Below are 26,811 nucleotides of genomic sequence, written 5' to 3' on the forward strand. Positions count from 1 at the left end.
TTTCCCGGACCCCGGGTCCCTCCCAGCAGAAGTGCAGGAGGGGTTGACGCGGGCACACTGACAGGGGGAGGGGTGGGGGGTAGAGAGGGTGGAGGGTTGGGGTATTAGGGAGGAAGCGCGGGAAGTACGGATTTCTCCTGATATGTACACCGAGGATTGAGTCCTTTATTTATCCCTGTTGTTGGTTTCCCAGCGCTGATGGAAAAATTTAATAAAAATGTTTTAAAAAAAAAAAAAAGGTTGAGCTGAGCTGGGTCTGGGTGTCTGATCTCTCCATGGTTCTGGGTTAAGAGGTGTGGAGAGAGGTGTAACTTTTGGTGCGGAACTACGGAGAGTTCCAGCAATGTGGTGTACCACGGTTGTCTGGCCCAAGTCGGATCAACTAGGATGAGAGTTAGGGAATGTTGCTGTAGTTTGCGCACCACTAATGGAATGAGTGGGAGAGGTGGAAAAGCGTACGCAAATCTGCCTGACCAATTGATCCATATCGCATTGCCTTTGGACAATGGGTGTGGATATCTGGCGGCGAAGTTTGGGCATTTGACATTTGTGGGTGGCGAAGAGGTCTATCTGTGGTTGCCCCCACATTTGAAAGAATGGTTGAAGAACTTGTGGATGAAGTTCCCACTCGTGGATCTGTTGTGTTTGACTTCTCAACAGATCTGCAATGGTGTTTTGGACTCCTGGGACATGTTGGGCTAGGAGAAAAATGTTTTGAGGTATGGCCCACCTCCATATGCTTTGTGCTAGCTGAGAGAGCTGCAGAGTGTGTGCCGCCCTGTTTTTGGATGTAGTACATCGCTGTCATGTTGTCTGTGCTGACTTAGACAGCCTTGCCTGAGACGTGTGTTTGAAAGGCTTTTAGGGCTAGAAATATGGCCAGTAACTCCAGATGGTTGATGTGGAGTAACTTTTGTTGAGGTGTCCACCTGCCCTGCATGGTGAGATGAGCTCCCCAGCCGGAGAGAGATGCCTCTGCCGTTAGAATTATTTGAGGAACCGGCTCTAGGAACGGTCGCCCTTTGGAAAGGTTTTTGTTGGTCCACCACTGCAGAGAGCGATGGGCACGTCCGTCTACCAACACCAGATCTGTTAGCTGACCTTGAGCCTGGTTCCATTGGCGTGCTAGGCACTCTTGGAGAGGACGCATGTGGAGTCTTGCATGAGGTACTATGAATATGCAAGAGGCCATCATCCCTATAAGTTGCATAAACACTCGGGCTGGAAGAAAGTGTTGTGGTTGAAATTTGGCGCGAAGAGCTTATATGCTTGCTATCCTGGCAGGGCTAGGGTAGGCTAACGCTCTTGAGGTGTGTATGGTGGCACCGATGTATTGTTGTACATGGGAGGGATGCAGATGGGACTTGGCGTAGTTTACTGTGAAGCCCAGGTCGTGAAGTAGTTGGATAGTGGCGTGAGTGTGTTGTACACTCTGGTTGTATGAGCTGGCTTTTATGAGCCAGTCGTCTAGATATGGGAAGACGCGGATGTGTTGTCTTCTTAGGTGTGCTGCCACTACTGCTAAGCACTTGGTAAACACTTGTGGTGCTGTGGTGACTCCGAAGGGGAGTACTTTGAATTGGTAGTGATGACCGTCCACTTCGAATCTGAGAAACTTCCTGTGAGCGGTGTGAACGGGAATGTGGAAATAGGCGTCTTTGAGGTCTATGGTGGTCAGGAAGTCGTCTTGGGAGAGCAGAGGAAGAACCTGCTGGAGTGTGACCATGTGAAAGTGGTCTGAGTGTATGTATTGATTTAGGGGTCTGAGATCCAGAATGGGCCTTAGAGAGCCGTCTTTCTTTGGTATGAGAAAATATAGGGAGTAAACTCTGTTGTTTTGTTGGTAGGTAGGAACTGGTTCTATTGCATTTTTTGGGAGGAGGGAGATTACCTCCTGCTTTAGAAGTGACAAATGTTCCTGTGACATTGGGCGCTGTTTGGGTGGAATGGTTGGGGGGTAGATGTTAGCTCTAGACAGTAGCCTGATTGAATTATTTGTTTTACCCATCTGTCTGAGGTGATGGTAGCCCAGAAGGAAATTGTGGAGTCTGCCCCCGACTCGAGTGGAATAGACTGGGGGAAGTGGAGGGAAGTCACTGGGTGGGGGTGGAGGCAGAGCGGGAGGTGTTAGTTTTGCCTCTGCCTTTGTTACCCCTGTAACTGCCTCTTTGGTAACCCCTAGTGAAGGTGGATTGGGTAGGGGTTTTGTAGGAAGTGGAGGCGCTGTCGGAGGAGTAGCCTCTGGTGTTGCTTCTAAAGGAAGAACGGCGAAAGGAGCGCCTAGGAGCTTGCAACTGCAAGGCTCCCATAGATTTTGCAGTGTCTGTGTCCTTTTTTATTTTTTCGAGGGCTATATCGACATTAGGGCCAAACAGATGTTTCTCATCAAAGGGGTGGTTGAGGATGGAACTTTGAACCTCAGGTTTGAACCCTGAAATGCGTAGCCAGGCATGCCTGCGCAGAAGAATGCTGGTATTTATTGCCCTGGAGGCGGTGTCAGCTGCATCGAGGGCACGACGGATGGAAGTGTTTGTGATGGTTTTACCCTCTTGAATCAATTTGTTGGCCCTATGTTTATATATGTCAGGGAGGTGTTGCATTATAATGTGTCCTGTCATATCTGGCTAGGAGCGCTTGGGTGTTAGCGATACGCCAGATGTTGAACGCTTGAGACGCCATCCGTTTGCCAGAGGCGTCTAGGAGTTTAGACTCCTTATCTGGCGGTGGAGCCTCACCGGATGCCTGGGAATTGGCACGTTTCCTCGCATTGGAGACTACCAGGGAGTCTAGTGGTGCGGGGCCTTTATTGTAGGGTGGATCTGTTGGGGCGGCCTTACATTTTCTCTCAATGCGTGGGTTAATGACCCTGGCCCTAACTGGGTCTTTAAAGACCTCTGGTGCATGCGTAATAACCCCCATAAGCATCGGCAGAATTGAGGTGGACCGCTGTGCAGTGTCAAATGTATCTAAGAGGAAGTCCTCCTCTACGGGGTCTGTGTGGAGATCAACCCTGTGGTAGTGGGCAGCCCTATGGAGTAGCTGGTTAAAGCCCATGGTGTCCTCTGGGGGGGGGGGGGGGAGGGGAGGGTCTAGAGGGGTAAAGATCGTCACGCGGGACGTTAGGGACATCTGAAATGCAGTCGTCCCACGGGCCTAGGGAGCCCGTAGGAGTAGGGTCCCCTATTGGATGGTCATCCGCTCAGTCCCCTGTGTCGTAGGGGATGTCATCATCATCATCCTCATCTGGAGAGGGTGTGGGAGAATGATGGGGTGGCGGAGGAGGAGGAGGAGGAGAAGGAGGTGGAGGAGGAGGAGGTGGAGGAGGAGGTGAAGGAATCCTTAAAGGGGAGGTGGCGAAGTCTCTCCTTTTTGGTGGTGGAGCTGGTGCAGGCTTGTCCAGTGATTTTTTTCTGGTGCCAAGCATTAAATGCCCAGTCTTTGGATCCTTTGCGAGGGTTTTTTGGTAAGGATCGGGTCTAAACAGTTCCTCTGTAAGGGGCAGATCCTTTGGTGCCGATGGTGTCGGAGCCGTAGGTTTTTTAGGTGTCGATTCGGCACTGGTTCTTGGTTTGGAAGTGTCTTTTGACTTCCTCGGTTCCGAGGTGGGTTTCGGCTTCGAGGTGGGAGAGTCGAGGCTTTTTGGCTTCTTGCTGGGCTCCGAGGAGGTTATCGGTGCCGAGGAGCCGGTGCCGGTCTTCGGCGCCGAGGGCTTCGGTGTCAAGCTCGGCGCAGACGAGGAAAGGACAGTTTTCTTCTTCGGTGCCGGTGAGGTTTTTTCGACACCGAGGGTAGGCTGGCTCGAGCCCGAGCTGCCAGAAGGCTTGATGGGCTTCTTAACCAGGCCCGAAAGCGAGGTGTGGGAAGCAGTCTTTTGGTGCATACCTAGGCCCGAAGGCATGACCGAAGCCTTTTTCAATGGCGTGGAGGGGGGTTTAGGGTCGGGGTCGACGTCTGTACTCACGCCCCTCTGTGCTGGAGTGATGTCCTCGACGTCGGAGTCGTCAGTTTCGGAGGCGCTGACGAGATCCTCTTCCGTGTGCTGTTGTTCTGGAACATCGACGCCCTCTTCGAAGATGTCGTCGGGGATCGAACTCGACGAGTGAGCCATTGTTCTCCTTGCTCGACAGTCACGGATCGTCTTCTTCGATCAGAAGGAGGCGCAAGCTGGACAGTCCCTTGCCTCGTGTTCTGGAGAGAGGCAGAGGTTGCACACCTCATGGAGATCGGTGTGGGGAATCTTCGACCCACATTGAGGATACTTTTTAAATGGCGTCCTTTCCATCAGTCAGAACCGGAGCGTAGGTAGGCCCGAAGGCCTTCGTCAATGACCGGAATCGAAGACTTTGATTGTTGAGAGTCGCGTCGAGTGTGGAGAACGCGATCAAGACAATACCATCGAAGGGGGAAGAATTGCGCGCCGAACAGGGAAACTGGAACAGTTCCGAACTGGAGCGCGAAGAACACATCCGAGCCCGATGGCGGGAAAAAACAATCTGAGGATGAAGCCGAAGCCCATGCGCAATATGGTCCAAAGGAGAAGTCACATACCTTGTGACTTCCAAAGACTTTCCAAGATAAAAACAACTGCAACATCCGGGCCCAACACCAGATGGCGATCTATGCACAGTGTGTAATCTGCAGCTCATATGCCTCGAACATGCATTTTCAATTTCACTGAATAAGCCATCAAAATATTTATTAATTTCCCCTTGAATTCCAACTTGTATCACTATTTGGGAAGTCATTCATGGTGTGAACCCATTCCCTGGCCACATTTGCCCTCCAGACAATACAACAATCTAATTTAAACTGATTCAGAATGCAGGCAGACGAGAGGAGTGAGAAGCCATTTTCAATCTTACCAAATTTACCAAAACTGTAGCTCAAATTCTCACACGCTATTCATCGTCTTAACAAGTTGATGAGAATTAAGATTCCCTTTTGTGCTTTCTTTTAAAAATCGAAAAATAAGCAGAAATTTGCCACTAAAGAAATCGCAAGGCTAGATTTTTGAGAAGCTCCTTCTAAAAGATGTGAATCCTTCCAATATCACCCAGTGGCAAATATCAGAGTCTGGTCTCTAAATTGCAGTCATTTGACTCGATAATCTGACTTTATTCTGAATCCTTAACTGTAGATGGCCCCTGTTACCCTCCTGCATCATCATCATCAGGTCATGTTCATCTCGATCCTCATCTGCATCATACTCATCCATACAGTGATAGTGGAATGGATGATGGCAGTTAATCTGGATCTATCATAGGAGGCTGCTGCATCAATACCGGTTGAGGTTCTGCTGCTGACAAAGGTATCACTAGGAGGATTTTGTGAGAAATGTTTCCATTCACGGCTTGAAGTGATGGTAATATATACAATGGAACTTGTACCAAAGACACAAGATACCTGTTAAAGTACCAATCATCTCTACTGTGAAGAAGTAACGAGAATTCTGGCTATAGATATCTGCGCATGATGATGTGGACTAATATACAATTCTTAAGAATTCATATACAGGAGAAGCAAGTCCTTAGACATGCTAATTCTAGTTATCATTACTAAGAATTTCTTCTTGTTCACTAAAAATAAAGCCTGTAGGGTAATGCATACCCTGCATTTCCTGACCTTTTTCTTCACCTTCCTGACCTGAGGAATTGTATCATATTAATATATCCAGATTGTAATGGAATTGCATTTGGCAAAAACATTGAAGTTATCCATGCTTTTGTAGACAAAAGTGGCAATATCACTGAGTAGATGACACCAGTGAAACTCTGGACATCAACGATGGCAAAACTGACAAGGCCAATAAACTGACAAGGCCAACACTGATTTTGGCAGCAATTGAAAAACTCACTGCAGGCGAGGCTCAAGCCAGTAATGGTGTGAGTGGACGATGTTTCCATGGGTTGATACTAATCAGATGAGGTTGTGGCAGCAAAGTCACGGTTAACAACGAAGCTTAGTTGCCCAATTGACAGTAATGCAAGAAATTAATAATGTGCTGAAGGCCTGACAACAGACTTTGCTTTATGATGCCCTTGACACCGACTTACTGCATCTCCTCGACATTGACCAAAAAGTAACTTTGACTGCAAGCATGTGGCCTAATTTAGACATCAAATGTCTCAACGTTAATCAAGAATGTTTTTTCCGATTTCATGTGCTCTTTAGAGCTTCGTCTTAGGTAGTCTCTATAGCGTGAAGAGTGCACAGAGATTAGTATAAAATGTCCTCCTTGCCCTTCCTGGGGTCTTGTGGTTGTGTCCAGAAGCCTTTCCTGTAACCCAAGCAGTCTGATGCTCTGCCGGTCTTTCAGTGTTCTTCTGGACATTTTCTGGCAGTATTAGCAGTTTTCTGGATGATGGTTTTCAGGAAGACACACAAGGCAGAGGTTATGAAGATCTCTCTGGGCCTTTTTCTGGTCACAGGCAGGGCCCTTCACAAAGGGTGAAGGCATTTTGACTGAAGTAAAATACAAAATCCTGTCAGAAAAATATTGGAAAACCTGTCTAGTCCTAAGGGATGTCATGTCAAGTGAGGTTGGTTAGACCAGCTTTCAAAAAATATTTTTGAAAAAGAGCCATAAAAGCTGAGCTCAGTGCTCTAGAATCCGGTTTACAGGAGCGGGAAAAATGAACTGACCTAATAGTCTCCCCTAATGCATGATGGGACACTGGAGCAAAGGTGAGGCCTTAAAGGCACAGTGACAGTACTGCTCTAATTGTGCATCCTACATGCTAGCATTACCCGGCATTTCCTTTATTTTTCTACTACCTAAAGAGGAGTAACACAGATATTTCTAGTCACTTCACACTGTCTGTGCTGCTACAATTGGAAATTTAAATGAAATTTGGCAGTTTCTAGCCCTTTTTTAGGCTGCAAAGGCTATTTTCTTCTGTATAAATACACTTTGTCTCTTGCAAGAAGAGCTTGTGCATATACAAATATATTTATTATGTAAAGTTCTGAGATGGGGGGCGTGGATGGAACAATTCAGTGCTCATAACTACTGATGAAGAAGAGACCAATGCTTCCTGGGAGCATGATGCAGCTTTTCTTGGTATTACCTTATGAGCCTGGCCGGATGTCTGACTCTTGGTAGCAGGTTTATGGGTTCATTTAGCCACTGAGGAATTCCAAGGATGAAACAGTAGTTGGCATTGCTTCCAATTTTGCTTTAAGGGGTGATTGAGAAGCAGTCCATTTTTCTTAACGGAGCTACACTTAGACTACTTTCTCCATCCTCAGTTGTGTTTTAACATTGAAAAACTTACATACTTCACATTTAGTTTTTTCTAGATCGAGATATTACTAACCGGTACTAGGAAAGCTTTATATATAATATATGAGAGCATGTGTACAAAGAAAGCAACACGAGTACAGGGTCTAGAGTGTCTAGGGTACTTAATGGAAAGTATATGTGCAAGTACAACTGGACAACTGAAAGTTGGCAAATTTATGCTGTCGTAGGTGATGGAGAAAGATATCCTAAACAGTGTTTCCAAAACTATGGGTTGCGACCCACTGGTGGGTAATCAGCAGATTTTTGGTGGGTCAGGAAAGTCCAAGCAATAAATAGAGATGACTTTAAATTCTGAATTTATCTGGTCACATTTGCTGTGTTACGAAGACAGAGGTCTAATGTCAGTCTATATGTTCAGACTAATTGCTAATGTTTTGTAGCTTGGGAAATTATGTTTAGAAACTCACCTCACTTTGCAATCAGAGAAAGAAAAGTCAATTATGTGACAATCTTGCTGGGGTACACGAGTGTGAAAGGAAATTCTGTACGATATCATTTTTTCCTAGCATGAAAACAAACTGTAAATACCTGTAAATTAACTGTAAACCTTCAGCAGTTAGGAAAGCAAACATTTACCACTTTTTCTAATTGTGAAGTGTGATTGAAACAAAGATTTTAATAGGATCAGAACAAATTAAGATGCTTTACTTGGTGAGGCACAAATAATAAATATTCAATGAAACTATTTCCACACATTATCATTTGTGTGCAATATAGTTTTATCAGTAAAACTGTACGTTTGTGTGCTTGTGCAACTTAAGTGGGCATTTCAATGGAAAATGTGCAATCTGTCAATATTGTCCTACCACACTATGCTTTAGTTCAATTGAGAAAAAAAACATATCGCCTGTCTCATATCCTTTTAAAGGTAGGTGGTTTGCAAACGTTTGTCGTTATAAAAAGTGGGTTGTGGTTCTAAAACGTTTGTCAACCACTGTCCTAAACTAATGGCCTAATATCAAGCTTAGATTCAGATTCATGTTGAAAGAACACAACAAGATTATTGTCAATGGGGAAATGAGTCTATTCAGTTAATTTCTCTGAATGATTCTAACTTCTGGGGCCATTCCCTCCTTGAAGACTGATCTTGAAAACTACCTCAGCTCTTTTTCTGGAACATGCCTACGATGTTAACGATACAAGCATATAGTGTTTAGATTTTTTATACAGACCTTCATTTTGACAAACATTTGCAGACTTTGAAGAGCAATATTAAGACAGAAGACTCAGCCATGGAAAAGGTTGGGGGAGGGGGGTGTACGACACTAGAATTTTACTATGAATGGAGGGTCTTCAGGCTCGCAAACACTTAACAAGAAAAGCTTGATTTTCCCTGAGTAAAAATGCTTCTTAGTTTGAAAGAAGAGCTTTTGAGGATTTTGTCAAACTAGGCTGCTATGGCCAGAATAGGCATCCTGGATCATCAATTCAAGTTTCTTTTATTTTTTTTCACGGTAGTTAACAATTTGGGAGTAGGAAGGTATTTTCCAAAATCGGTTACGCTTTTGTATTGAAGTTTGGTAGCTAAATGATTGTGCTTGAATCAGCACCAGTAATAACCCCAAGGGGCACATGCCAAGAATGCCTTTTATCCCCAATACTATTTGACCGGTCAACTGAGTCAGTTTATTACGAGAGTTTTATTCATAGAGGCTTGCGCTTTTGTAATAGTCCTATCTAATGCTCTATGTATTGGCTCCCATTATCCGTGAATAATCTTGTTTTAGTGTCACATCTGTTCTGACCACATATTGGAGTAAATCTGTATAATTTCCCCTCATGCAATGTAGTAAACAATGTGAGATAAAATACCATCAGAGAGAATTATGGAGCAGTATATGATAAAATGCCGGCTCTGGTAAGACTGTGCATTGATTTTCCACTTCCGCTGTCTAGCAATGTTGCTTTAATGAAAATGGAGGTCTTGCTCTATTAGTTATATCTCTTTGTGAATAACACAGTTCAATTAACTAAAATTCTTCTGTAACCGGTGATCACTAATTATCAAGATAACGCCGACGTTGCCATACAAGGCAGAGGATTTTCAACTCCAGATTTCAAGCATTCCTACTCCACACCAGAGGCAGTTTTAACACTTCTGCTATTATTCCACACAATGTAAGTAAGGGATGTGGCAATGATTTGGTGTTGTGTTCCATACACTTCCTTACTCCTCACACCCTTAACAAACCCAGTCTTCTAGACTCAAAGATATACAAGACCTTTCGTGTCAATTGATACAGAAAACAAAATCACGGGCCTGGGACATGATTTTTCTGGGTTGGGGACGCTGCCGCAATAGTCCACTATGGGAAGCCTTTCATACACTTTGCTTATGCACACGGATTCATGTAGTTGTGGTGTTATTTGAAGTTTTTCCTCTGTCAAAAGGCATGCTGTGCTCTGCATTATTTATCTGTGTCCTTGCTTCACCCTTAAGGATATTGTATTCCACTGAAGAAAGAATATGGTGATTGCATTACTCCACAGATTGCTTTATTTGAAAGGATTTAGATACACAAATAAGAATTAAAAGACAATTTAAGTAAACAAAACTTTAAAAAACAAAGTTGCTGCTTTCAGTGCTATTGAGTGTACATTGCTGTTATATTAACATTGATTATAAGGTTTAAGCATGACAAGTATATGTTTATGCATTTGAATATATACTGCTAATGCTGGAAAAATGAAGGATTTCCACTGTCTTTTTTTACGATTGCGGTGGGGCCATGGCAGATTAAAGTGACAGCACATGTTTTCTCTCTATGCTCTGCTGTACGCCTGTGAGTACAATTTCCTTTCATTTTGCACTTTTCAAAGAGGAAAAATGATTGTCACATATGTTTTTGAATACACATTTAATTTTATAATCTGTTTAGCATTTTGTCTATTTGGTTTTAAAACATCAAATACGTAAAGTACATGTTGCTTGCTCATAGGCATTCTCATTTTGCTTTGGAGAGTTTTTCTCTACTTTTTAAGTGTGTTGAGATATGTCCGGTGGTTGGTACTGTTTAGCGTTACTTAATGAACACTCATTGATGAAGAACAGAATATGAAATACTAAATAACAGTTGGTACCGAAAAAGAAATAGTCAACAAAATGAATGATACCAAAACACTGTTTCTAGGTTCTCTCCAAAGTTCCATCTAAGGAAGTCCTTTTACATCTAAGAGGAAATTGGTGCACTCTGCAAACAAAGAACAAACACCCCCATTCAGGTTCCATTAACTTACAAAGGTGCCTCTCGGTCTGCTGGGACCAGCAAAACCTGAATAATCTTTCTGCTCCTGCTGGCTCCTGAACTCTTCGTCCCGCTCTTTCTTCTTTGTCTTTTCTTCTCGAGAAGAAGAGGAGGAGGAGGGAGACTGCGAACGTTCCTGTTCTTTGTTCTTGCGTTTGCTGCAAAAGAAAACAAAGTTAAGGCACGCCGAAATACTCATTTTAAAATGGTCTTTTAGATAGGGCTAACAAAAGAAGGCCTTAGCGCTCTGCTTTAAACATTGGCTGACTCGATTATTTTATTGCAATGAACGTTCTTTTGACAACTTGCTTACTAGTGATCTTATCTTACAAATTCACCAGGAGGAATATCTGTAAGAAACATTATGTTACACATGTAGTCAAGCTATACCACTAAACCTCCGGAACACATTTGAAATCTTCCCAGTTCAAAAGAGAAGGTCACAGAATTAACATTATAGGTTTTCCTCAAGATTTTTTATTTTAAATAGAGAACTGACTTCAATGCAATAGAATGCATTTCTCAGGTATGTCTAAAACAAAGTTCAAATACCAACTGACACCTCAGCTCCTATTTAGCATACATGCACTCAGATAAAATTGCATTTTAAGTAGCACATCCATTCCATTTGAAATAACCCAAACTTCAGCCAACGAGGCGGAAGCTTAAGCTCTCCTATCCCCACCCCCTAGAGGCCACCATAGCTCCGACTTCCAAGCACAAGTGTGAGAATAAAATACTATGAGCCTCTGACCCAGAAGGAGGGAGGGTCTAATGTGAATATATAAAATATATCAATGTTGGAGAACAGGAGTTACGGGTAACTAATTTCTTCTCTAACACTGGATCTTTTATATATTCACGTGCTTTAATGAGAATAGCAATTATAAAATACAACAGAGCAAGAACCAGGCTCACCTTTAATGGAACAAGTTTCTCACTTCTGCGTTCACATCTAGGCATTAGTGCTTCCTGAACGTACGCCTGGTCCTCGGGGTGGCTGCATGGCAGATGTCCTTCAAGAGCACCCCAGAATAGAGTGCCACAGCTGAATCAATGCCTCTGGTGGAATGCACCCTCACTTTCCCATAGAGAGGACACTTAGCTTTGGCATGACAGAAAGCAAGGCAGGCTGTGAGCCAACAAGCTATCCCCTGTTTGGGCAGGGCTCGACCTCTTCACGGTTGACCTAACACCACAGCTGATCTGATGTGCGTATGCCATTAGTCTTGTCTATATAGAATTTGAAATATCTACGCAAATCCAAAGAATGTAATGATCTTTCTGCTGTTGAAGATGGAGTTGGAAAAAAGATCTGAGAATGACCGGTTCATTATGAGGAGTCAGTTGAAACCTTTCAAATGAATTTATGATTGGTTCTAAGAATTACCCTGTCCTTCATGAATCGGAGAACATTTTCACTGATTGTGAATGCTTGAATCTCTCCCACTCTCCTCGCGGATGTTAGAGCTAGGAGATGTCTGCTTTATGTACAGTCTCAAAAGAAGCTAGCATCAGCTGACTGAGGACTGTATTAAGTTCCCATGAAACCGGAGAATGTCGAAGAGGTGGAAATGCTCTGGAGAGCCCTTTCACTAACTGTTTAAAGATCTTCTGGGAAAGAGAGTTGACGTTGATGGATCAATTCTTCTGCATCTCGACTGCAGCCAGATGGACCCTGACTGAAGAATATTTGAGTCCACTCTTGGCTAAATTTAACAAAAAGGGAAGGATCTGAATAGGTTATATCTGAAGTGAATGATGACCATTATTCCTGCATCAGACACAGAAACTACTCCATTTAGCATTGTCTTTGGTCAGACCATCACCTATTAAAATTCTTTCTACAGAATTCTTCCACTCAGAGTAATCCCTGTAAAGAACAGAAATGGAGTAGGCCCTGGAAGAAAGTTAGCTTAGCAACTTTCTCACCATTTCAACACTCCACCCCAGATTAATACGGACAACTTAAATTTTGCAATTGAAACATTTGAGGTGGCAATTAGAGGCCCTTGACACTACTGCCCCCCCCGACTAAAGTCAAACGCAATCATAAAACGTCACCTTGGTTTACTGATGTTTTAAAATCAGATACGCTAGCAACCATGCAAGACGAACGTAAATGGAGGCAATGCAAAAGCACCGAGGACAGACAGGCCTATAAACTTATTCACAGACGTTACCTTGATCATATTTCAAAAGCCGAGAAAAATGAAATAGGCAACAGAATAAATAAGGCCTCCACCTCTCACAAAACTCTATAAGATAAAATATTAAAAGAATTTACCAGCCCCATATCCTGTCAGTCTGAACCCGTCCCACAGGACAGGGTGGACACTTTGTCCACTTTCTTTGAGGAAAAAAATCAATAACATTCATAGCCTCTTTCCTAACCAGTCATGTGAACGTCTGTACCACCGGGTCCGTCTGTGATCACACTTCCACTCTAACTTCTCTAAATGAATTCACTAATTTCACAGAAGAGGAAGTTAGTAAAGCCCCCTCGAAGATCAAATCAGGCTCCCCTGCCAACCCAGTGTCACCCCACATTCTGTCCATAATTGGACCAGCTCTTCTAACAGGCTTCACTGAGCTTTTCAATGTATCCTTATGTCATTCAACGGTTCCCACAAAATGGAAGGCAGCCATGGTTCAGCCTATCTTAAAAAAGTCCACCCTGGACCCCAAGGAACCAAACAACTATCGGCCCATCTCACGTCTCCCTTTTTTTGGGAAAGTCCTGGAGTCCTCAACAGACCACTATCTACTTTTTTTTTTTTTAGAGAGCAATAAACTGCTGGACCTTTTCCAATCTGGGTTTTGGGCTGCTCACTGCACGGAAACTGCACTGTCGGAGGTAGTCGACAACATCCGACTGTCCATTTACGCTGATCAGTCAGCCATTTTGGTCCTACTCGATCTTTCGGCTGCCTTTGACACCATCTCCCACGGGAGGCTTGTGAACAGTCTGTGGGAGATGGGAGTCAGGGGCACAGTATTGAGCTGGCTTAGGAGCTACCTAACTGATCGATCTTCGAAAGTACACATCGGTACCTTTGCCTCTCATAGCCAAGTGATAGACAAGGGTGTACCCCAAGGTTTCATTCTAAGCACCTCTAGCTAGAGTGATCAGATCACATGGCTTCGACACCGTGTGGTATGCTGACGATACACAATTACTGATTATTCTAGGCCCAAAACCAACGGTTACCAAACTTTGATCTATAAAGTGCATGACTGACTAACATCTGGATGCAAACTAATATTTTGCAACTTAACACTAGCAATACGGAAATCATCCTTTTTGGGAAAGCTCAAACACGGAGGTCGAGTAATTGGTGGCCTCCCAATCTCTGCCCCGGTCCATTAGCCAAAACGGTAGTCCGTAACCTTGGGGTGATGATTGATAACCTCTCCATGACAGCCCATGTTAATCATGTGACGTGCATTTGTTATGGACCAATGCACAGTCTTCGTAAGATCTTCCAATGGGTCCCCATGGCATCTAGGATGCAGCTGGTCCAAGGACTAATCATCAGTCGACTTCATTATGGAAACGCCCTGATGGCCTCCATTAATGCAGAGCTTCTCACCAAACTACAGGTGCTATAAAACACAGCTGCCAGACTTGTATTAAATGTACCCTCTCTGTCCCAGTTGGCACCAAGTCTGAGAGCTCTTCACTGGCTTCCCATCAGGAAACGTATCCTTTTTAAGTTCAACTGCCTGGTCCACAAAATCATCTATGGGAACAGACCACGTTATCTTGCAAAAAAACGTATCTGGTATAAACCCACCAGAACCCTCAGGTCTTTTAACAAACATTTTCTCATCCCTTTTAAGATCCGTACCGCCAGGAATGGCGGGAGATGGATAAGTTACTTACCTGTAATCCATGTTCTCTTCCAGGGGTATACTCATCAAAGTCATAAGCACTGAATTATCTCCGCCCACATGCAGGAACCCGGAGCATATACAAAAATACATATATTTGTGTATGCAGTAGAAAAGGAGTACATAGTACGAGATAATTATACACATATACATGTATAACATAAAAAATATGCAGCCCTAAACATACCCAATAGGCTAAGAAGCCAGATTTACATGTATTTCTCTAGTATGAAAATAACCCATAAACATATAATGTAAGAGAAGGACATGTACAGTAATAGCATTCCGCAAAAAAACTTTTATTTTCATCAAAGAAAACAGGTAATGGCAGGCAATTAGCCTAAAGAAGGCTGCATAAATCAATAACATCCTTGTACAGAAAAGGAAACTGGCAACTCGCCTTTAAGGCCTCAGAGACCCTGAGCACTTTACCTTTAAGGCCTCCAGGAGACCCTGCTCCCATCATGCACCACAGGTGACAGTTAGGTCAGTTCTTTTGTACAGTATAAGAAACCTGTAGGAACCTGCATCAAAGATGCAAGAAGAACAAGTAAACTGTTAATGCTCGTCCGGGGAGGCGGGAGGGTTGCTTATGACTTTGATGAGTATACCCCTGGAACAGAACTAGGATTACAGGTAAGGAACTTATCCTTCTCTTCCAGGGGATACTCATCAATAGTCATAAGCACTGAATAGAGTAGCAAGCCCATACCCACTTCCGAGCGGACGAGCAAAAAACAGCGAACTAAATAGACTTACACGTGTTAAACAGTATTAGCAATCAAGTTTCTCAGCGAGGCTTGCCCAACCTGAGCGTCTGCCTGCGTGTCAGCATCTAAACAGTAGTGGCGATTAAAGATATGATCTGATCGCCATGTAGCTGCTTTACAAATTTCTGCCTTGGGGACATCCCTCAGGAGAGCCGTGGTAGAAGCTTTTCCCCTAGTGGAATAGGCCTTGGGCTTCCGCGGAAGGGATTTGTTGGCCAATTGGTATGACAGAAGAATACAAGAAACTATCCATCTAGAAATGGATCTTTTGGAAGCTGCAGAACCTGTGTTAACAGGACCATAGTTAATAAACAAACGTTCTGATTTCCTCATTGTCTTTGTTCTGTCCAAATAAAACTCAAGAACCCTCTTGAGATCTAGGGAATGGAGAGATCTTTCTGGAGGATTCGAAGGATTCTGAAAAAAGGTAGGTAAAGTGATAGTTCTGGTTAATGTGAAAGTCCGAGGCTACTTTAGGCAAAAAGCTAGGATGTGTTCTGAGAACTACTCTGTTAGCGTGGAACACAGTATAAGGTTCCTTACAGCAAAAAGCCTGGATCTCACTCACCCTGCGAGCAGATGTAATGGCCACCAGGAACGCAACTTTCCATGTTAAATGCTGCAAGGAAGCTTTATGAATCGGCTCAAAAGGAGCCCCCTTCAACGTTGTCAACACAATGTTAAGATCCCATGGAGGAGAGGGAGACCTGACCGGTGGGTAGACCTTTTTCAAGCCCTCAAGAAAATCCTTTACCACCGGGATTCTAAACAAAGAAGTCTGGTTGGGAGACTTCCTATAGGCTGCGATTGCTGCAAGGTGGACTTTGATAGAGGTGAACTGAAGACCAGATCTAGCCAAATGCAGCAAGTAGGGTAAAATCATCTTTTCCTGACCCCGGATGAGATCATGTCCATTGTCCATACACCTTAGGAAGAACCGCTTCCACTTGAAAGCATATGATTTCCTCATGGAAGGTCTTTTCGCTTCTTTGAGAATAGCCATACAGTCTGGATTCAATTGTAGGTGTCCATATTGGATGACTTCAGGAGCCATGCTGTCAACCGGGGTGAGGACAGGTTGGGGTGGAATACTCTCCCTGCCTGTTTGGATAGGAGATCCGGGCGGCATGGCAACCTCTTGTGTGGCACTTCCGATAGTTGAAGGAGGTCCGGAAGCCACCACTGGTGAGACCACTCCGGACCTATTAGGATCATCCTGGAGTTGGTCCTGTACAACTTGTTGATTACCACTGGTATCAACGGGATCGGTGGAAAAGCGTACAGTAAGCTCGGAGACCATTCGATCAAAAGGGCATTCCCTTGAGATCCTTGCTGGGGAAACTTGGATGCGAAGACGGGGCATTTTGCGTTTACCGCGTCTGCAAACAGGTCGATGTCTGCCTTCCCCCATTCTCGAAAGATGCTGTGAGCAACTTCGTTGTTGAGATCCTAATCGTGGGCTTCGACGAAGTCTCTGCTGAGAAAGTCCGCCTAGGAGTTGAGCGAGCCCGGTAGATGAACGGCTACTATTGACAGGTCTCTCGCTAGAAGCCAGTTCCATATGGTTTGAGACTCTATGGAGAGTGTTCTTGATCGGGTACCTCCCTGTTAGTTCAAATAATACATCGTCGTTGTATTGTCCGTTTGTATTAGAATGGAGCGAGACTTGAACGACGGAAACAGGGACTTGAGAGCTAAATGTACGGCTCTAAACTCTAGCAGGTTGATGTGGTAGCTCTGCTCGGAGTCGGACCGTAGACCTCGTACTTGCAGAGGGCCCATATGAGCACCTCAACCCTGGAGAGAAGCGTCCGTGACTAAAGTATGGGTTGGAGGGTCCTGGTGGAAAGGGACTCCCTTCATCAGGTGCGATCGCTTCATCCACCACCGGATGGAGTCCTTGGCTGATTGATGGAGAATTATCTGATCCTCCCAGCACCCTGATACTTGCATCCACTGGTCCTCCAAACATTGTTGTAGTGGACGCATGTGTAATCGTGCATTTGGTACTATAGAGCAAGTTACTTACCTTCGGTAACGATGTATCTGTAAGAAACATTAGTTAGTTAGATTCCTCACCTTAGAATATCCCCAGGCGTCAGACTGGATCCGGAAGATTTTTGTAGCAATACCCCTTGCGCGTCACTAGGCGTCGTCTGCGGCTCCGCGTCCGTCGTTGGGGTCGTGCGCCGGAATGACGGAGTATTTAGACGCCGCCCTCGCGCACTGACGTCAGTTCTGGTACATAGCTCTCCGCGCCAGGAACGCAGAGCCATGCATGAGACCGACACTGGTGCCAAAAAAATCTAGGGCCCTGAAAAGGATAGCCTTAACCCTAGATGTCAGTTCGCAGAACGGGGAGAATGGGTGGGTCGGTGAGGAATCTAACTAACTAATGTTTCTTACAGATACATCGTTACCGAAGGTAAGTAACTTGTTCATCTGAAAGAAACACGTTAGACTCCTCACCGTAGAATAGATACCCAAGCAATACCAACCCCGGTGGTGGGTCTGCGAACCAAGATCACACCAGAAAGTCCTGGAGGACAGAACGGCCAAAGAAGCCATCCCTCCGGACTTGGCTGTCTAGGCAATAATGCCTGGCAAACGTGTGCAGCGAAGCCCACGTCGCCGCCTGACGGATGTCCTGCAAAGGGACTCCCCGTCCCAAAGCAGTAGTAGCCGCTGTGGCCAGAGTAGAATGGGCTCGCAGCCCAACAGGAGGGTCCTTTTTTGCCAAGGAATAACAGGTTTTTCTACACAAAACGACCCACCGGGAGATGGTCCGTTTGTGCACAGCTTTCCCCTTCTTAGCAACCACGTAGCCAACGAAAAGCTGGTCGTCCACCCAGAACTGTTTTGTGCGGTCCAAATAAAAGGAGAGCGCATGTTTTGGGTCCAGACGGTGGAGCCGCTCTTCCTCTTTGGAAGGATGCAGAGGCGGAAAGAAGGTGGGCAAGGTGACAGATTGCCCAAGATGAAAGGGGGTCACCACTTTCGGTAGAAAGGAAGGACGAGGCCGAAGGACAACCCTGTCCGGATGAACAGATAGAAAAGGAGGCTTGGACGATAGAGCCTGGAGCTCACTCACCCGTCTAGCCGAGGTGATGGCTACCAGGAAAGCAGTCTTAAGAGTCAGAAGACTAAGAGGACACTTGTGAAGAGGCTCAAAGGGAGCGCACAACAGGAATGTTAAGACAAGATTCAAGTCCCACTGAGGCATTACGAAAGGGACAGGAGGGAACGTGTGAGTCATGCCTTTAAGAAAGCGTGAAACTACCGGGGACTTAAAAAGAGAGGGCTGATCAGGAAGCCGTAAGAAGGCAGAGATGGCAGCAAGATAACCTTTCAAGGTGCCCAAGGAAGAGCCCTGCTGGGCCAAAGAAAGAAGAAAGAGGAGAACCTCAGAAAGAGGGGCGGAAAGGGGATCCACAGCCTTCGCTGTGCACCATGGCACAAATTTGTTCCACCGGCAGGCGTATACCGTCTTTGTGGAGGGACGCCTGGCTGCCAGAATGATATCACAGACTTCAGGAGGCAAGTCAAATGGCATCAACTGCCGCCACTCAATCTCCACGCATGGAGGTGGAGGCTGGACAGGTTCGGGTGGAGGACCGTCCCCTGCTGCTGCGACAGAAGATCCTCCCGAAGGGGCACACGTATCGGAGGATCGGTCAACATACTGAGCAGCTCGGTATACCAGTACCTTCGTGCCCAATCCGGAGCGACCAAGATGACTTGGGCCCGGTCGCGCCTGATCTCTTCAGCACTCTGGGCAGAAGTGGTATAGGCGGAAAGGCATACAACAGACCGCAACTCGACTCGCGACGAAAAGCGTCGCCGAGCGAGTGCCGCCTTGGAAATTCCAACGCGCAGAACTGCTGACATTGCGCGTTCTCGTCAGTGGCGAATAGATCTAACCAAGGCTCTCCCCACTGCTGAAAGAGACCTTGCGCCACCTCGGAGTTCAGACGCCATTTGTGATCCACCATGCACCGGCGGCTGAGTTCGTTTGCTCTGGCGTTCAGAGAGCCCGCCAGATGTTGAACCACTAGGGTGATGCCCTGGTGTTCCAGCCATGTCCAGAGGCGCAGAGCCTCCTGACAAAGGGGCCACGACCCCACCCCGCCCTGTTTGTTGCAATACCACATGGCGGTGGTGTTGTCCGTGAACACCTGCACGACACTTCCCCGGACAGAGGGAAGGAAGGCTTTCAGTGCAAGTCGGATCGCTCTCAGCTCCAACAAGTTGATGTGGAGGCAAGACTCCGCCGGAGACCTGAGGCCTCTGATCTCCGCCTCTCCCATATGGCCACCCCATCCCAGAAGGGACGCATCCATCACTACGACATGCTCCGGTAGGGGTAGGGAGAGGCTCTTGCCCGTGACCCAATCGCGGTCCGTGAGCCACCACTGCAACTGCTGTGCAGTGCCCTCTGAGATCAAGACATGGTCGGAGAGGTTGCCGTGATGCTGGGCCCACTGAAACTTCAGGTCCCACTGCAGAGCCCGCATGCGCCGCCTGGCGTGATGCACTAGTAGGATGCAGGAGGCCATCAGCCCCAGAAGCCGCAACACTAGCCTGACCGAAACCCAGGATAGAGGCCGAAAGATGGGAATCAGGGCCTGTATATCCCGGCCCCGCTGTTCCGGTGGATGAACCCAGAACTGCGCCGAATCGAGAACCGCTCTGATGAAGAGGAGCTTCTGAGAAGGACTCAGGTGTGACTTCGGCACGTTGATGGAAAACCCCAGCAAATGCAGGAGATCCGCCGTAGTCTGGAGTTGGGAGACGACTGCCTGGGGCGAGCCCGCCTTCAACAACCAGTCGTCGAGATAGGGGAAGACTGGAACCCCTGATCTGCGCAGATGAGCTGCGACCACCGCCATCACTTTCGTGAACACCCGAGGGGCACTGGTAAGGCCGAAGGGGAGCACGGTGAACTGAAAGTGCTCCTGGCCCACCGTGAACCGCAGGTAACGCCGGTGGGCCGGCAGGACGGGGATGTGGAAATATGCGTCCTGCAAGTCCAACGCTACCATCCAGTCTCCAGGGTCTAGGGCAGCTAGAACCTGAGCCAAAGTCAACATTTTGAACCGTTCCTTCCGGAGGAAGACATTGACGTTCCTGAGGTCCAAGATAGGGCGCAGGCCCCCTTTGCAGCACCCACCTGTCCGAAGTAATGGTACGCCAGTGGAGCAGGTGATGGCGAACCCTGCCACCCACTGGCGAGGAATGGGCCTGAAAGCTCGGACTAGGTAGGCTTTGAGGCGGATGCTGCCGGGGTGGATGTGGATTGACCGCGTTGTCCTCCAGTACCGCCTCGGCGGAAACCACGTCCGCGACCGCATGCAGGCTGGTTCTGCGGCCGGTGGCTAGGCGGACGTGAGGAGGTGCCCCTTACTTGGCCACGAAAGGGGCGAAAAGCGGAAGGTTGTGGCCGCGGGGCCGAGAGGCCCAAGGACTTGGCCGTAGCCCGGGAGTCCTTGAAGCGAGCCAGCGCACTGTCCGCTTTCTCACCAAAAAGGCGAGCGCCGTCAAAAGGCATGTCCATGAGAGTGCTCTGGACATCCCCTGAAAAGGACGTGGACCGCAGCCAGGCTTGACGTCGAAGCGCCACCGTGGTAGAAATCGCCCTACCCAGCGAGTCCGTAGAGTCGAGTCCACATCGGATTGCATGGCGCGCTGCATCTCTCCCATCGGCCAGAGCCGAGGAAAGCCGCGCCCGGGCCTCCTCCGGGCACAGTGGCAGCACGTCCTCCACCGCATCCCACAGAGAGTGGGAATAACGGTCCAAGAGACAGACGGTGTTCAATGACCGCAGGCCCAAACTGAGCGAAGAGAACAGCTTCTTACCAAACTGTTCCAGTCTCTTGGAATCCCGGTCCGGAGGAGCGGATGGGAAGGAGGATTGGGAGGTAGAGGCCTGGATAACCAGACTCTCGGGGTGGGGTGTTGGGACAGAAAACTGGGGTCGCCCGGAGCAGGGCGGTGGCGCCTGGCAACGTTCCTATCCACAGGAGGGACTGTGGAGGGCCTGGACCAGGTGCCCTGCAGAACGTCAGTGAGGGCCTCATTGAATGGCAGCAGAGGCTCAATGGAGCATGCGGCAGACTGAAGCACCTCAGTGAGGATGTTAGTCCTCACAGCCACGGCAGGCAGCTCAAGCCCAAGGGCTTCGGCCGCCTTGCGCAGCACCACAGAAAAAGCTGCACCCTCCTCCGAAGCCACAGTCGGAGGAGAGATGAATCCAGTGTCCGGTGAGGTATCCAAACCACTGGCCTCCCCCAGTTCATTTGCCCAGTCCTGCGAAAGTTGGCCCTGAAGGGCCATAGGGTCCACGGACCCCTCCCAGTCGCCCCAGTCATCCGATTCCTGGTAAACAGGAGGAATGATCGGAGCCGGTCGATAGACAATATGCGTCTCTAGCGGCGTCGGATGCGGCGTCGAGTGGCGCCGCACCGGCGTGGGGTCCGGACAGGGGCTGATCCGGGGATCGACGTCGACCGGAGTCGGCGGTGGCACCGGTGTCGACGCCGGCGGAGGAGGCGTGACTAGGTCGACCGGCGTCGACGGGGGCCAGGCCTGGGCCCCTCGGGGACCTGCGGCGTCTGGGCCGGAGCCTCCAACGGCGCCGGGGCCGGAGCCGCCGGCGCGCAAGGTCGCCCAGTCGAGTCCGCGGGGCCCGAAGGCGCGCCAGCGGGCGTCGACGGCGGGGCCAGGCTCCTCATGGCCGAGAGGAAGGCACTGACCTCCGCCGGCGTCGCGTCAGTCCCAGGGACTGGCGGGTATGGGGACATGCGCGGCGCCTGCGGCTCCGGCGGAGCCACGGGGGTGGAACCACCCTGACCCTCGGCCAAGTCGCGCGACCGGCGAGGGGAGTCCGAAGAGCGGTGTCGCCTCTTGGACTTCTTGGAGCGCTTCGACTTACCCGAAGACTTCGAGCCAGACGAGCGATGAGGTCGACCGCGGCTCCGCGACTGATCCTTGGACCTCCTCCTGGACCGGGATCGAGAGGGGCGCGGAGCCGAGTGGCGAAGCTCGAGAAGCTTACGGGACCGCTCCCGCCTAGCTTTCAAGGTCAGGGCCATACAATCGGAACACGAGTCGATGAAGTGACCAAAAAGAGTCAAAATATTTAATCAAACAATGACTAAAGGCGTAGCTCTCCAGGAACGGCGCTTACTGGCGCGGAAAAAAGAATAACTGACGTCGGCGCGCGAGGGCGGCGTCTAAGTACTCCGACGACGTCATTCCGGCGCACGACGCCAACGATGGACGCGGAGCCGCAGACGCGCAAGGGGTATTGCTACAAAAATCTTCCGGATCCAGTCTGACGCCTGGGGATATTCTAAGGTGAGGAATCCAACGTGTTTCTTTCAGATAACATACACGACGCCATTGATCCCAGTAGTGATGACACCTGTCCAACTATGGGGAGATGCGTGTGAAGAAGGGTCAGGCATTTTCCTTGGATTGATGACAACCTCTCCTCCGAACGACACACGCTTGCTTTTTCGGTGTCCAGGAAGGAGCCTAGGTAATGGATCTTTTGCGTTGGATTTAGTATGGATTTCTTGAAATTGACGTGAAGGCCCAAGTTGTGGAGAAGCTGAAGGCAGCATGAGAGATGATCCTGCAGTAGAGTTGGAGATGAGCTCTTCAGGAGCCAGTCGTCCAAGTAAGGATATATGAATGCTTTCTGCTTGCGGAGGAAGGCGGCCACCACAGCCATACATTTGAAGAATGTTCAGGGAGCTGAATTGAGCCCGAGCAGGAGTACTGAATACTGGTAATGTTGAAAAGACACTCTAAATCGTAGAAATTTGCGATGCTTCTTCGATATTGGTACGTGGAAGTATGCGTCCTGTAGATCGATGGAGCACATCCAATCCCCTTGATGAAGCTGTGGGAAAATTTGATGAGAGTGCTAACATTCGAAATGTCTCTCTGCGAATGTATTTGTTCAACAGTCTCAAGTCCAGTATAGGCCTGTATTCTGTGGTGGGGCCTCTTTTTTGCACAAGGAAGAAACAAGAGTAGAGTCCTTGATTTCTTTGAGGAGCGGGAACTTTTTCTATAGCTCCTTTGCTTAATAAGATGTTTACCTCCTTTTGTAACAACCGTTGGTCGCGATGAGAAATGACTCTCGGAGGTATAGATGGAGGAGGAGTCTTGAACTTAAGAAGATAGCCATTTTGAACAATGTTGATGACCCATTTGTCTTTTGTTATACGTTTCCACTCCTCCAGGTGTAAAGAAACGCTTCCTCCAACCGGAGTGGACAACAGCTTTGGAGGAAGACACACCTCATTGCTTCTGTGGCTGCTTTGGTGCTGCTGACTGCTGTTTGTTACCGCCTCTGCCACGTCCCGGTCTATGTTGTTGGAACTGGGACCTTAGTTGCGTTTTACCCTGGTTCTGCGATGACCAGTTAGAGGACTGACCTCGCTGTTGAAAAGAGCGTTTGCCATAGAGATGAAAGCGACAACGAAATTCCTTCTTTTCAAGGCCTACAGCCTTGAGAGTATCCAATTCAGTTTTAATTTTTGCCATTTCGTCGTCTGCATGTGACCCAAACAACGATGATCCATTAAAGGGCAGATTAACGATCTTTCTTTGAGAATCGGGTTTGAGACCCGTGAGACGAAGCCATGATGATCTTCGTGAACAAATGCCATGTGCATATCCATGAGCTGCCAAATCTGCAGAATCGGCCGCTGTACTAATGATCTGGTTAGCAACCAGGCCACCTTCTTGCACAATCTCGAGGAAATCCTTTTGATCTTCCTTGGGTAATTTCTCTGTGAATCTTGTTAAAAAGTCCCATAAAGATCGGTCATATCGCCCCAGTAGAGCGGCTGCACTAGCCACTCATCACAGATCCTGACGTACTGCACATTCTCCGTCCCAAAGAATCCATGTTTTTGCGGTCCTTCTCTGGAGGAGCAGATGACATAGAAGTATTGGAATGCGCTTTACTGGCAGCGGCGACTATAAGGGAATCCGGTGGAGGGTCAGACCGCAGAAACAAGGGATCTTGGTGTGGGACTTTGTATTTCTTTGAAATTCTTGAGGGACCCGAGTCCACTGTGGCAGGTGTCAAAAAAGTCTTCATCGCAGGCTCTAACAATCCTGGCACCAAAGGCAGCAGAGGCTTTGCCGAAGCCCGATGGTGTAAAGTTTCAAATAGAATGGATGTAGTAACCAGAGGTACAGACATGGCTATGTTGAACTTGTTGGCACCTCTACAGAGCACCTCGTTGAATGTCCCAATATCATCAACAGGGGAAACCCTGGAAGGTGGAGTTGAAGATTTAGTAGGAGAATAGTCTCTATACGATGACCTTGTTGATGAGGTCGTTGTAGGACACCTGTCTTCTCCTTGGCGTATGTGAACGGCGGGACCTTGAGTGCTCTTTTGTGCGTGAGCGCTGTCTTAATGGAGATCTGGAACGCCTCGGGGACCTACTAGCAGGAGGTCTTGAGCATCCCATGCTAAGAGGTCTCTCATTAGGTTTGGGTTGGATCTTCCAGTGCCTAAGGTCCTCCAACCATCTGGGCAACATGTTGATAGGAGGTGATTTGCTCACCGGAGGGCTGTAACTTGAATGATAGTTATACCCGGCGAAGAAAAAGTCTCCCTCGACGTCAAGAGCCGTGATCTAGACGTTGGTCTTCCTACGCCTTCTGCAGGGATAACTTGCCTGTCTCTCGACGTCGAGCGCCTCGACGTCGAACCAGAATGAGCCACCATCGACGACGACAGTGGAGGTGACACTCTGGACGGTGGGGATCTATGGGACGAAGTCCTCGACGTCGGTCCCTTCGACGTCGATCGCTGGTGATCATGCGGTATCAGACGTCAACTCTGCCCTTGACGTAGACCTCCGACGGGTCCGAGAGGGTGATCTGGAATGTCTCGACGCCGACCATCGAAAACGGGGTGGAGATTTCGACATCGACCTCTGCACTGACGTCGATGGGCGCTTCGACGTCGACTGTGGTTTATCATGCTTCGAGCCCGAAGCATGTCTCGACGTCGACCTACTTCTCAACGGCGATCCTGTCCTCGACGTCTATCTCACTTGCTTTGCAGGTCTCGACGTCGACCTACTTCTCGACGGCGATCTTGTCTTCGACGTCAACCTTACTTGTTTAGTTGGTCTCGACGTCGACGACATGCTGTAATGTTTTTTCTTACTTCTAGCTTCTGGTGATGCAGATCTTCACCGTTGTCTCGCAGAGGAGGGCCCTTCAGATGAATGAAGACTCTCTGGGCCACTTTTATGATGTTTTCCTCTCTCCAGCAAGCCTAGAAGCCTGATCTTCTCTGTCTTTCGATGTTCTTCTTGAAAGATGAAGTCAGTGGTAGCATTCCTCTGTGTTGTGCGAAGAAGGTAGACAACGCAAAGCGAATGAGGATCGGATTTGGCCATCTTCTTCCCACAGGAAGGACATTTATAAAATAAAGGTGGCATATCTGACTAAAAAGAATGACCAATTAGTCAGAAAAAGACTGATAAATACCACCAGTATCAAGAAATATCGAAAAAAGTAGTTATAATGTAATTTCGGACTAGAAAAAGTCCAAATCAGTTAAGCTCAAGCTCCAGGTTCCTCACAGAAGGAGCCGGAAAAAAGAACTGACCTAACAGTCACCTGTGTTGCATGATGGGAGCAGGGTCTCCTGGAGGCCTTAAAGGCAAAGTGCTCAGGGTCTCTGAGGCCTTAAAGGCGAGGTGCCAGTTTCCTTTTCTGTACAAGGATGTTATTGATTTTAGCAGCCTTCTTTAGACTAGTTGCCTGCCATTACCCGCTTTCTTTGATGAAAATAAAAGGTTTTTTGCAGAATGCTATTACTGTACATGTCCTTCTCTTACATTATATGTTTATGGGTTATTTTCATACTAGAGAAGTACATGTAAATCTGGCTTCTTAGCCTATTGGGTATGTTTAGGGCTGCATATTTTTTATGTTACACATGTATATTTATCTCGTACTATGTACTCCTTTTCTACTACATACACATATATATGTATTTTTGTATATGCTCTGGGTTCCCGCAAGTGGGCGGAGATAACTCAGTGCTTATGGCTTTGATGAGTATCCCCTGGAAGAGAACTTTCTCATACCTTGCCCCAACTCTGTGGAACTCGCTACCTTTGCAACTACGTATGGAAACCAACCACAGAAAATGTTGTAAGATTCTAAAAACCTGGCTGTTCGGATCTCTCCTTGTTCCCTGCCGGCTGCCTCCATTCTCTTTTCTTCATGTTCTGGGTTTAGGCTATCGCTTTGAGACCCTCGGGTGATAAGTGTGCTCAATAAAATCCTATGACTAGGACTTATTAGTCGCTGGAGCTCAAGCTTGTGCCAGAATAGGTTTACATTCTTGTGGTAGATCTAAATGATCAATTTATAGGTGGTCAGATAAAATGCTGTCAAATTTAGTGACTTGGGACCGTGGTGGAGACTCTCTGCATGATGTCTGTAAAGTATCCTGGGATGCGCCCTCAGAGGAATGGCTGGACATGCTGATAATCGCAGTAGCTCGCTGTACCAATACTTGTAAGGCCATGCTGGAGCAATGAGGATA

At 47.6% G+C, this 26,811-nt stretch overlaps 1 protein-coding gene across 11 annotated transcripts in view; it reads right to left on the reverse strand.

The window, feature by feature from the left end:
- The window catches only part of BCLAF1 (BCL2 associated transcription factor 1), a 372,683-nt gene that overhangs the window by 115,753 nt on the left and 230,119 nt on the right, over window positions 1-26,811 (reverse strand). For 10 of the 11 annotated variants that reach the window (XM_085611511.1, XM_085611510.1, XM_085611507.1 and 7 more), the window contains exon 10: window positions 10,541-10,706. In XM_085611511.1, coding sequence (XP_085467637.1) covers window positions 10,541-10,706 — 166 coding nt within the window. Of the gene's footprint in view, window positions 1-10,540; window positions 10,707-26,811 lie in introns of those variants that run through there. The other variant, XR_014963044.1, reaches the window with a different exon arrangement.

Source organism: Triturus cristatus, chromosome 6 (genome assembly GCF_964204655.1).
Source record: "Triturus cristatus chromosome 6, aTriCri1.1, whole genome shotgun sequence".
Lineage (NCBI taxonomy): Eukaryota > Metazoa > Chordata > Amphibia > Caudata > Salamandridae > Triturus > Triturus cristatus.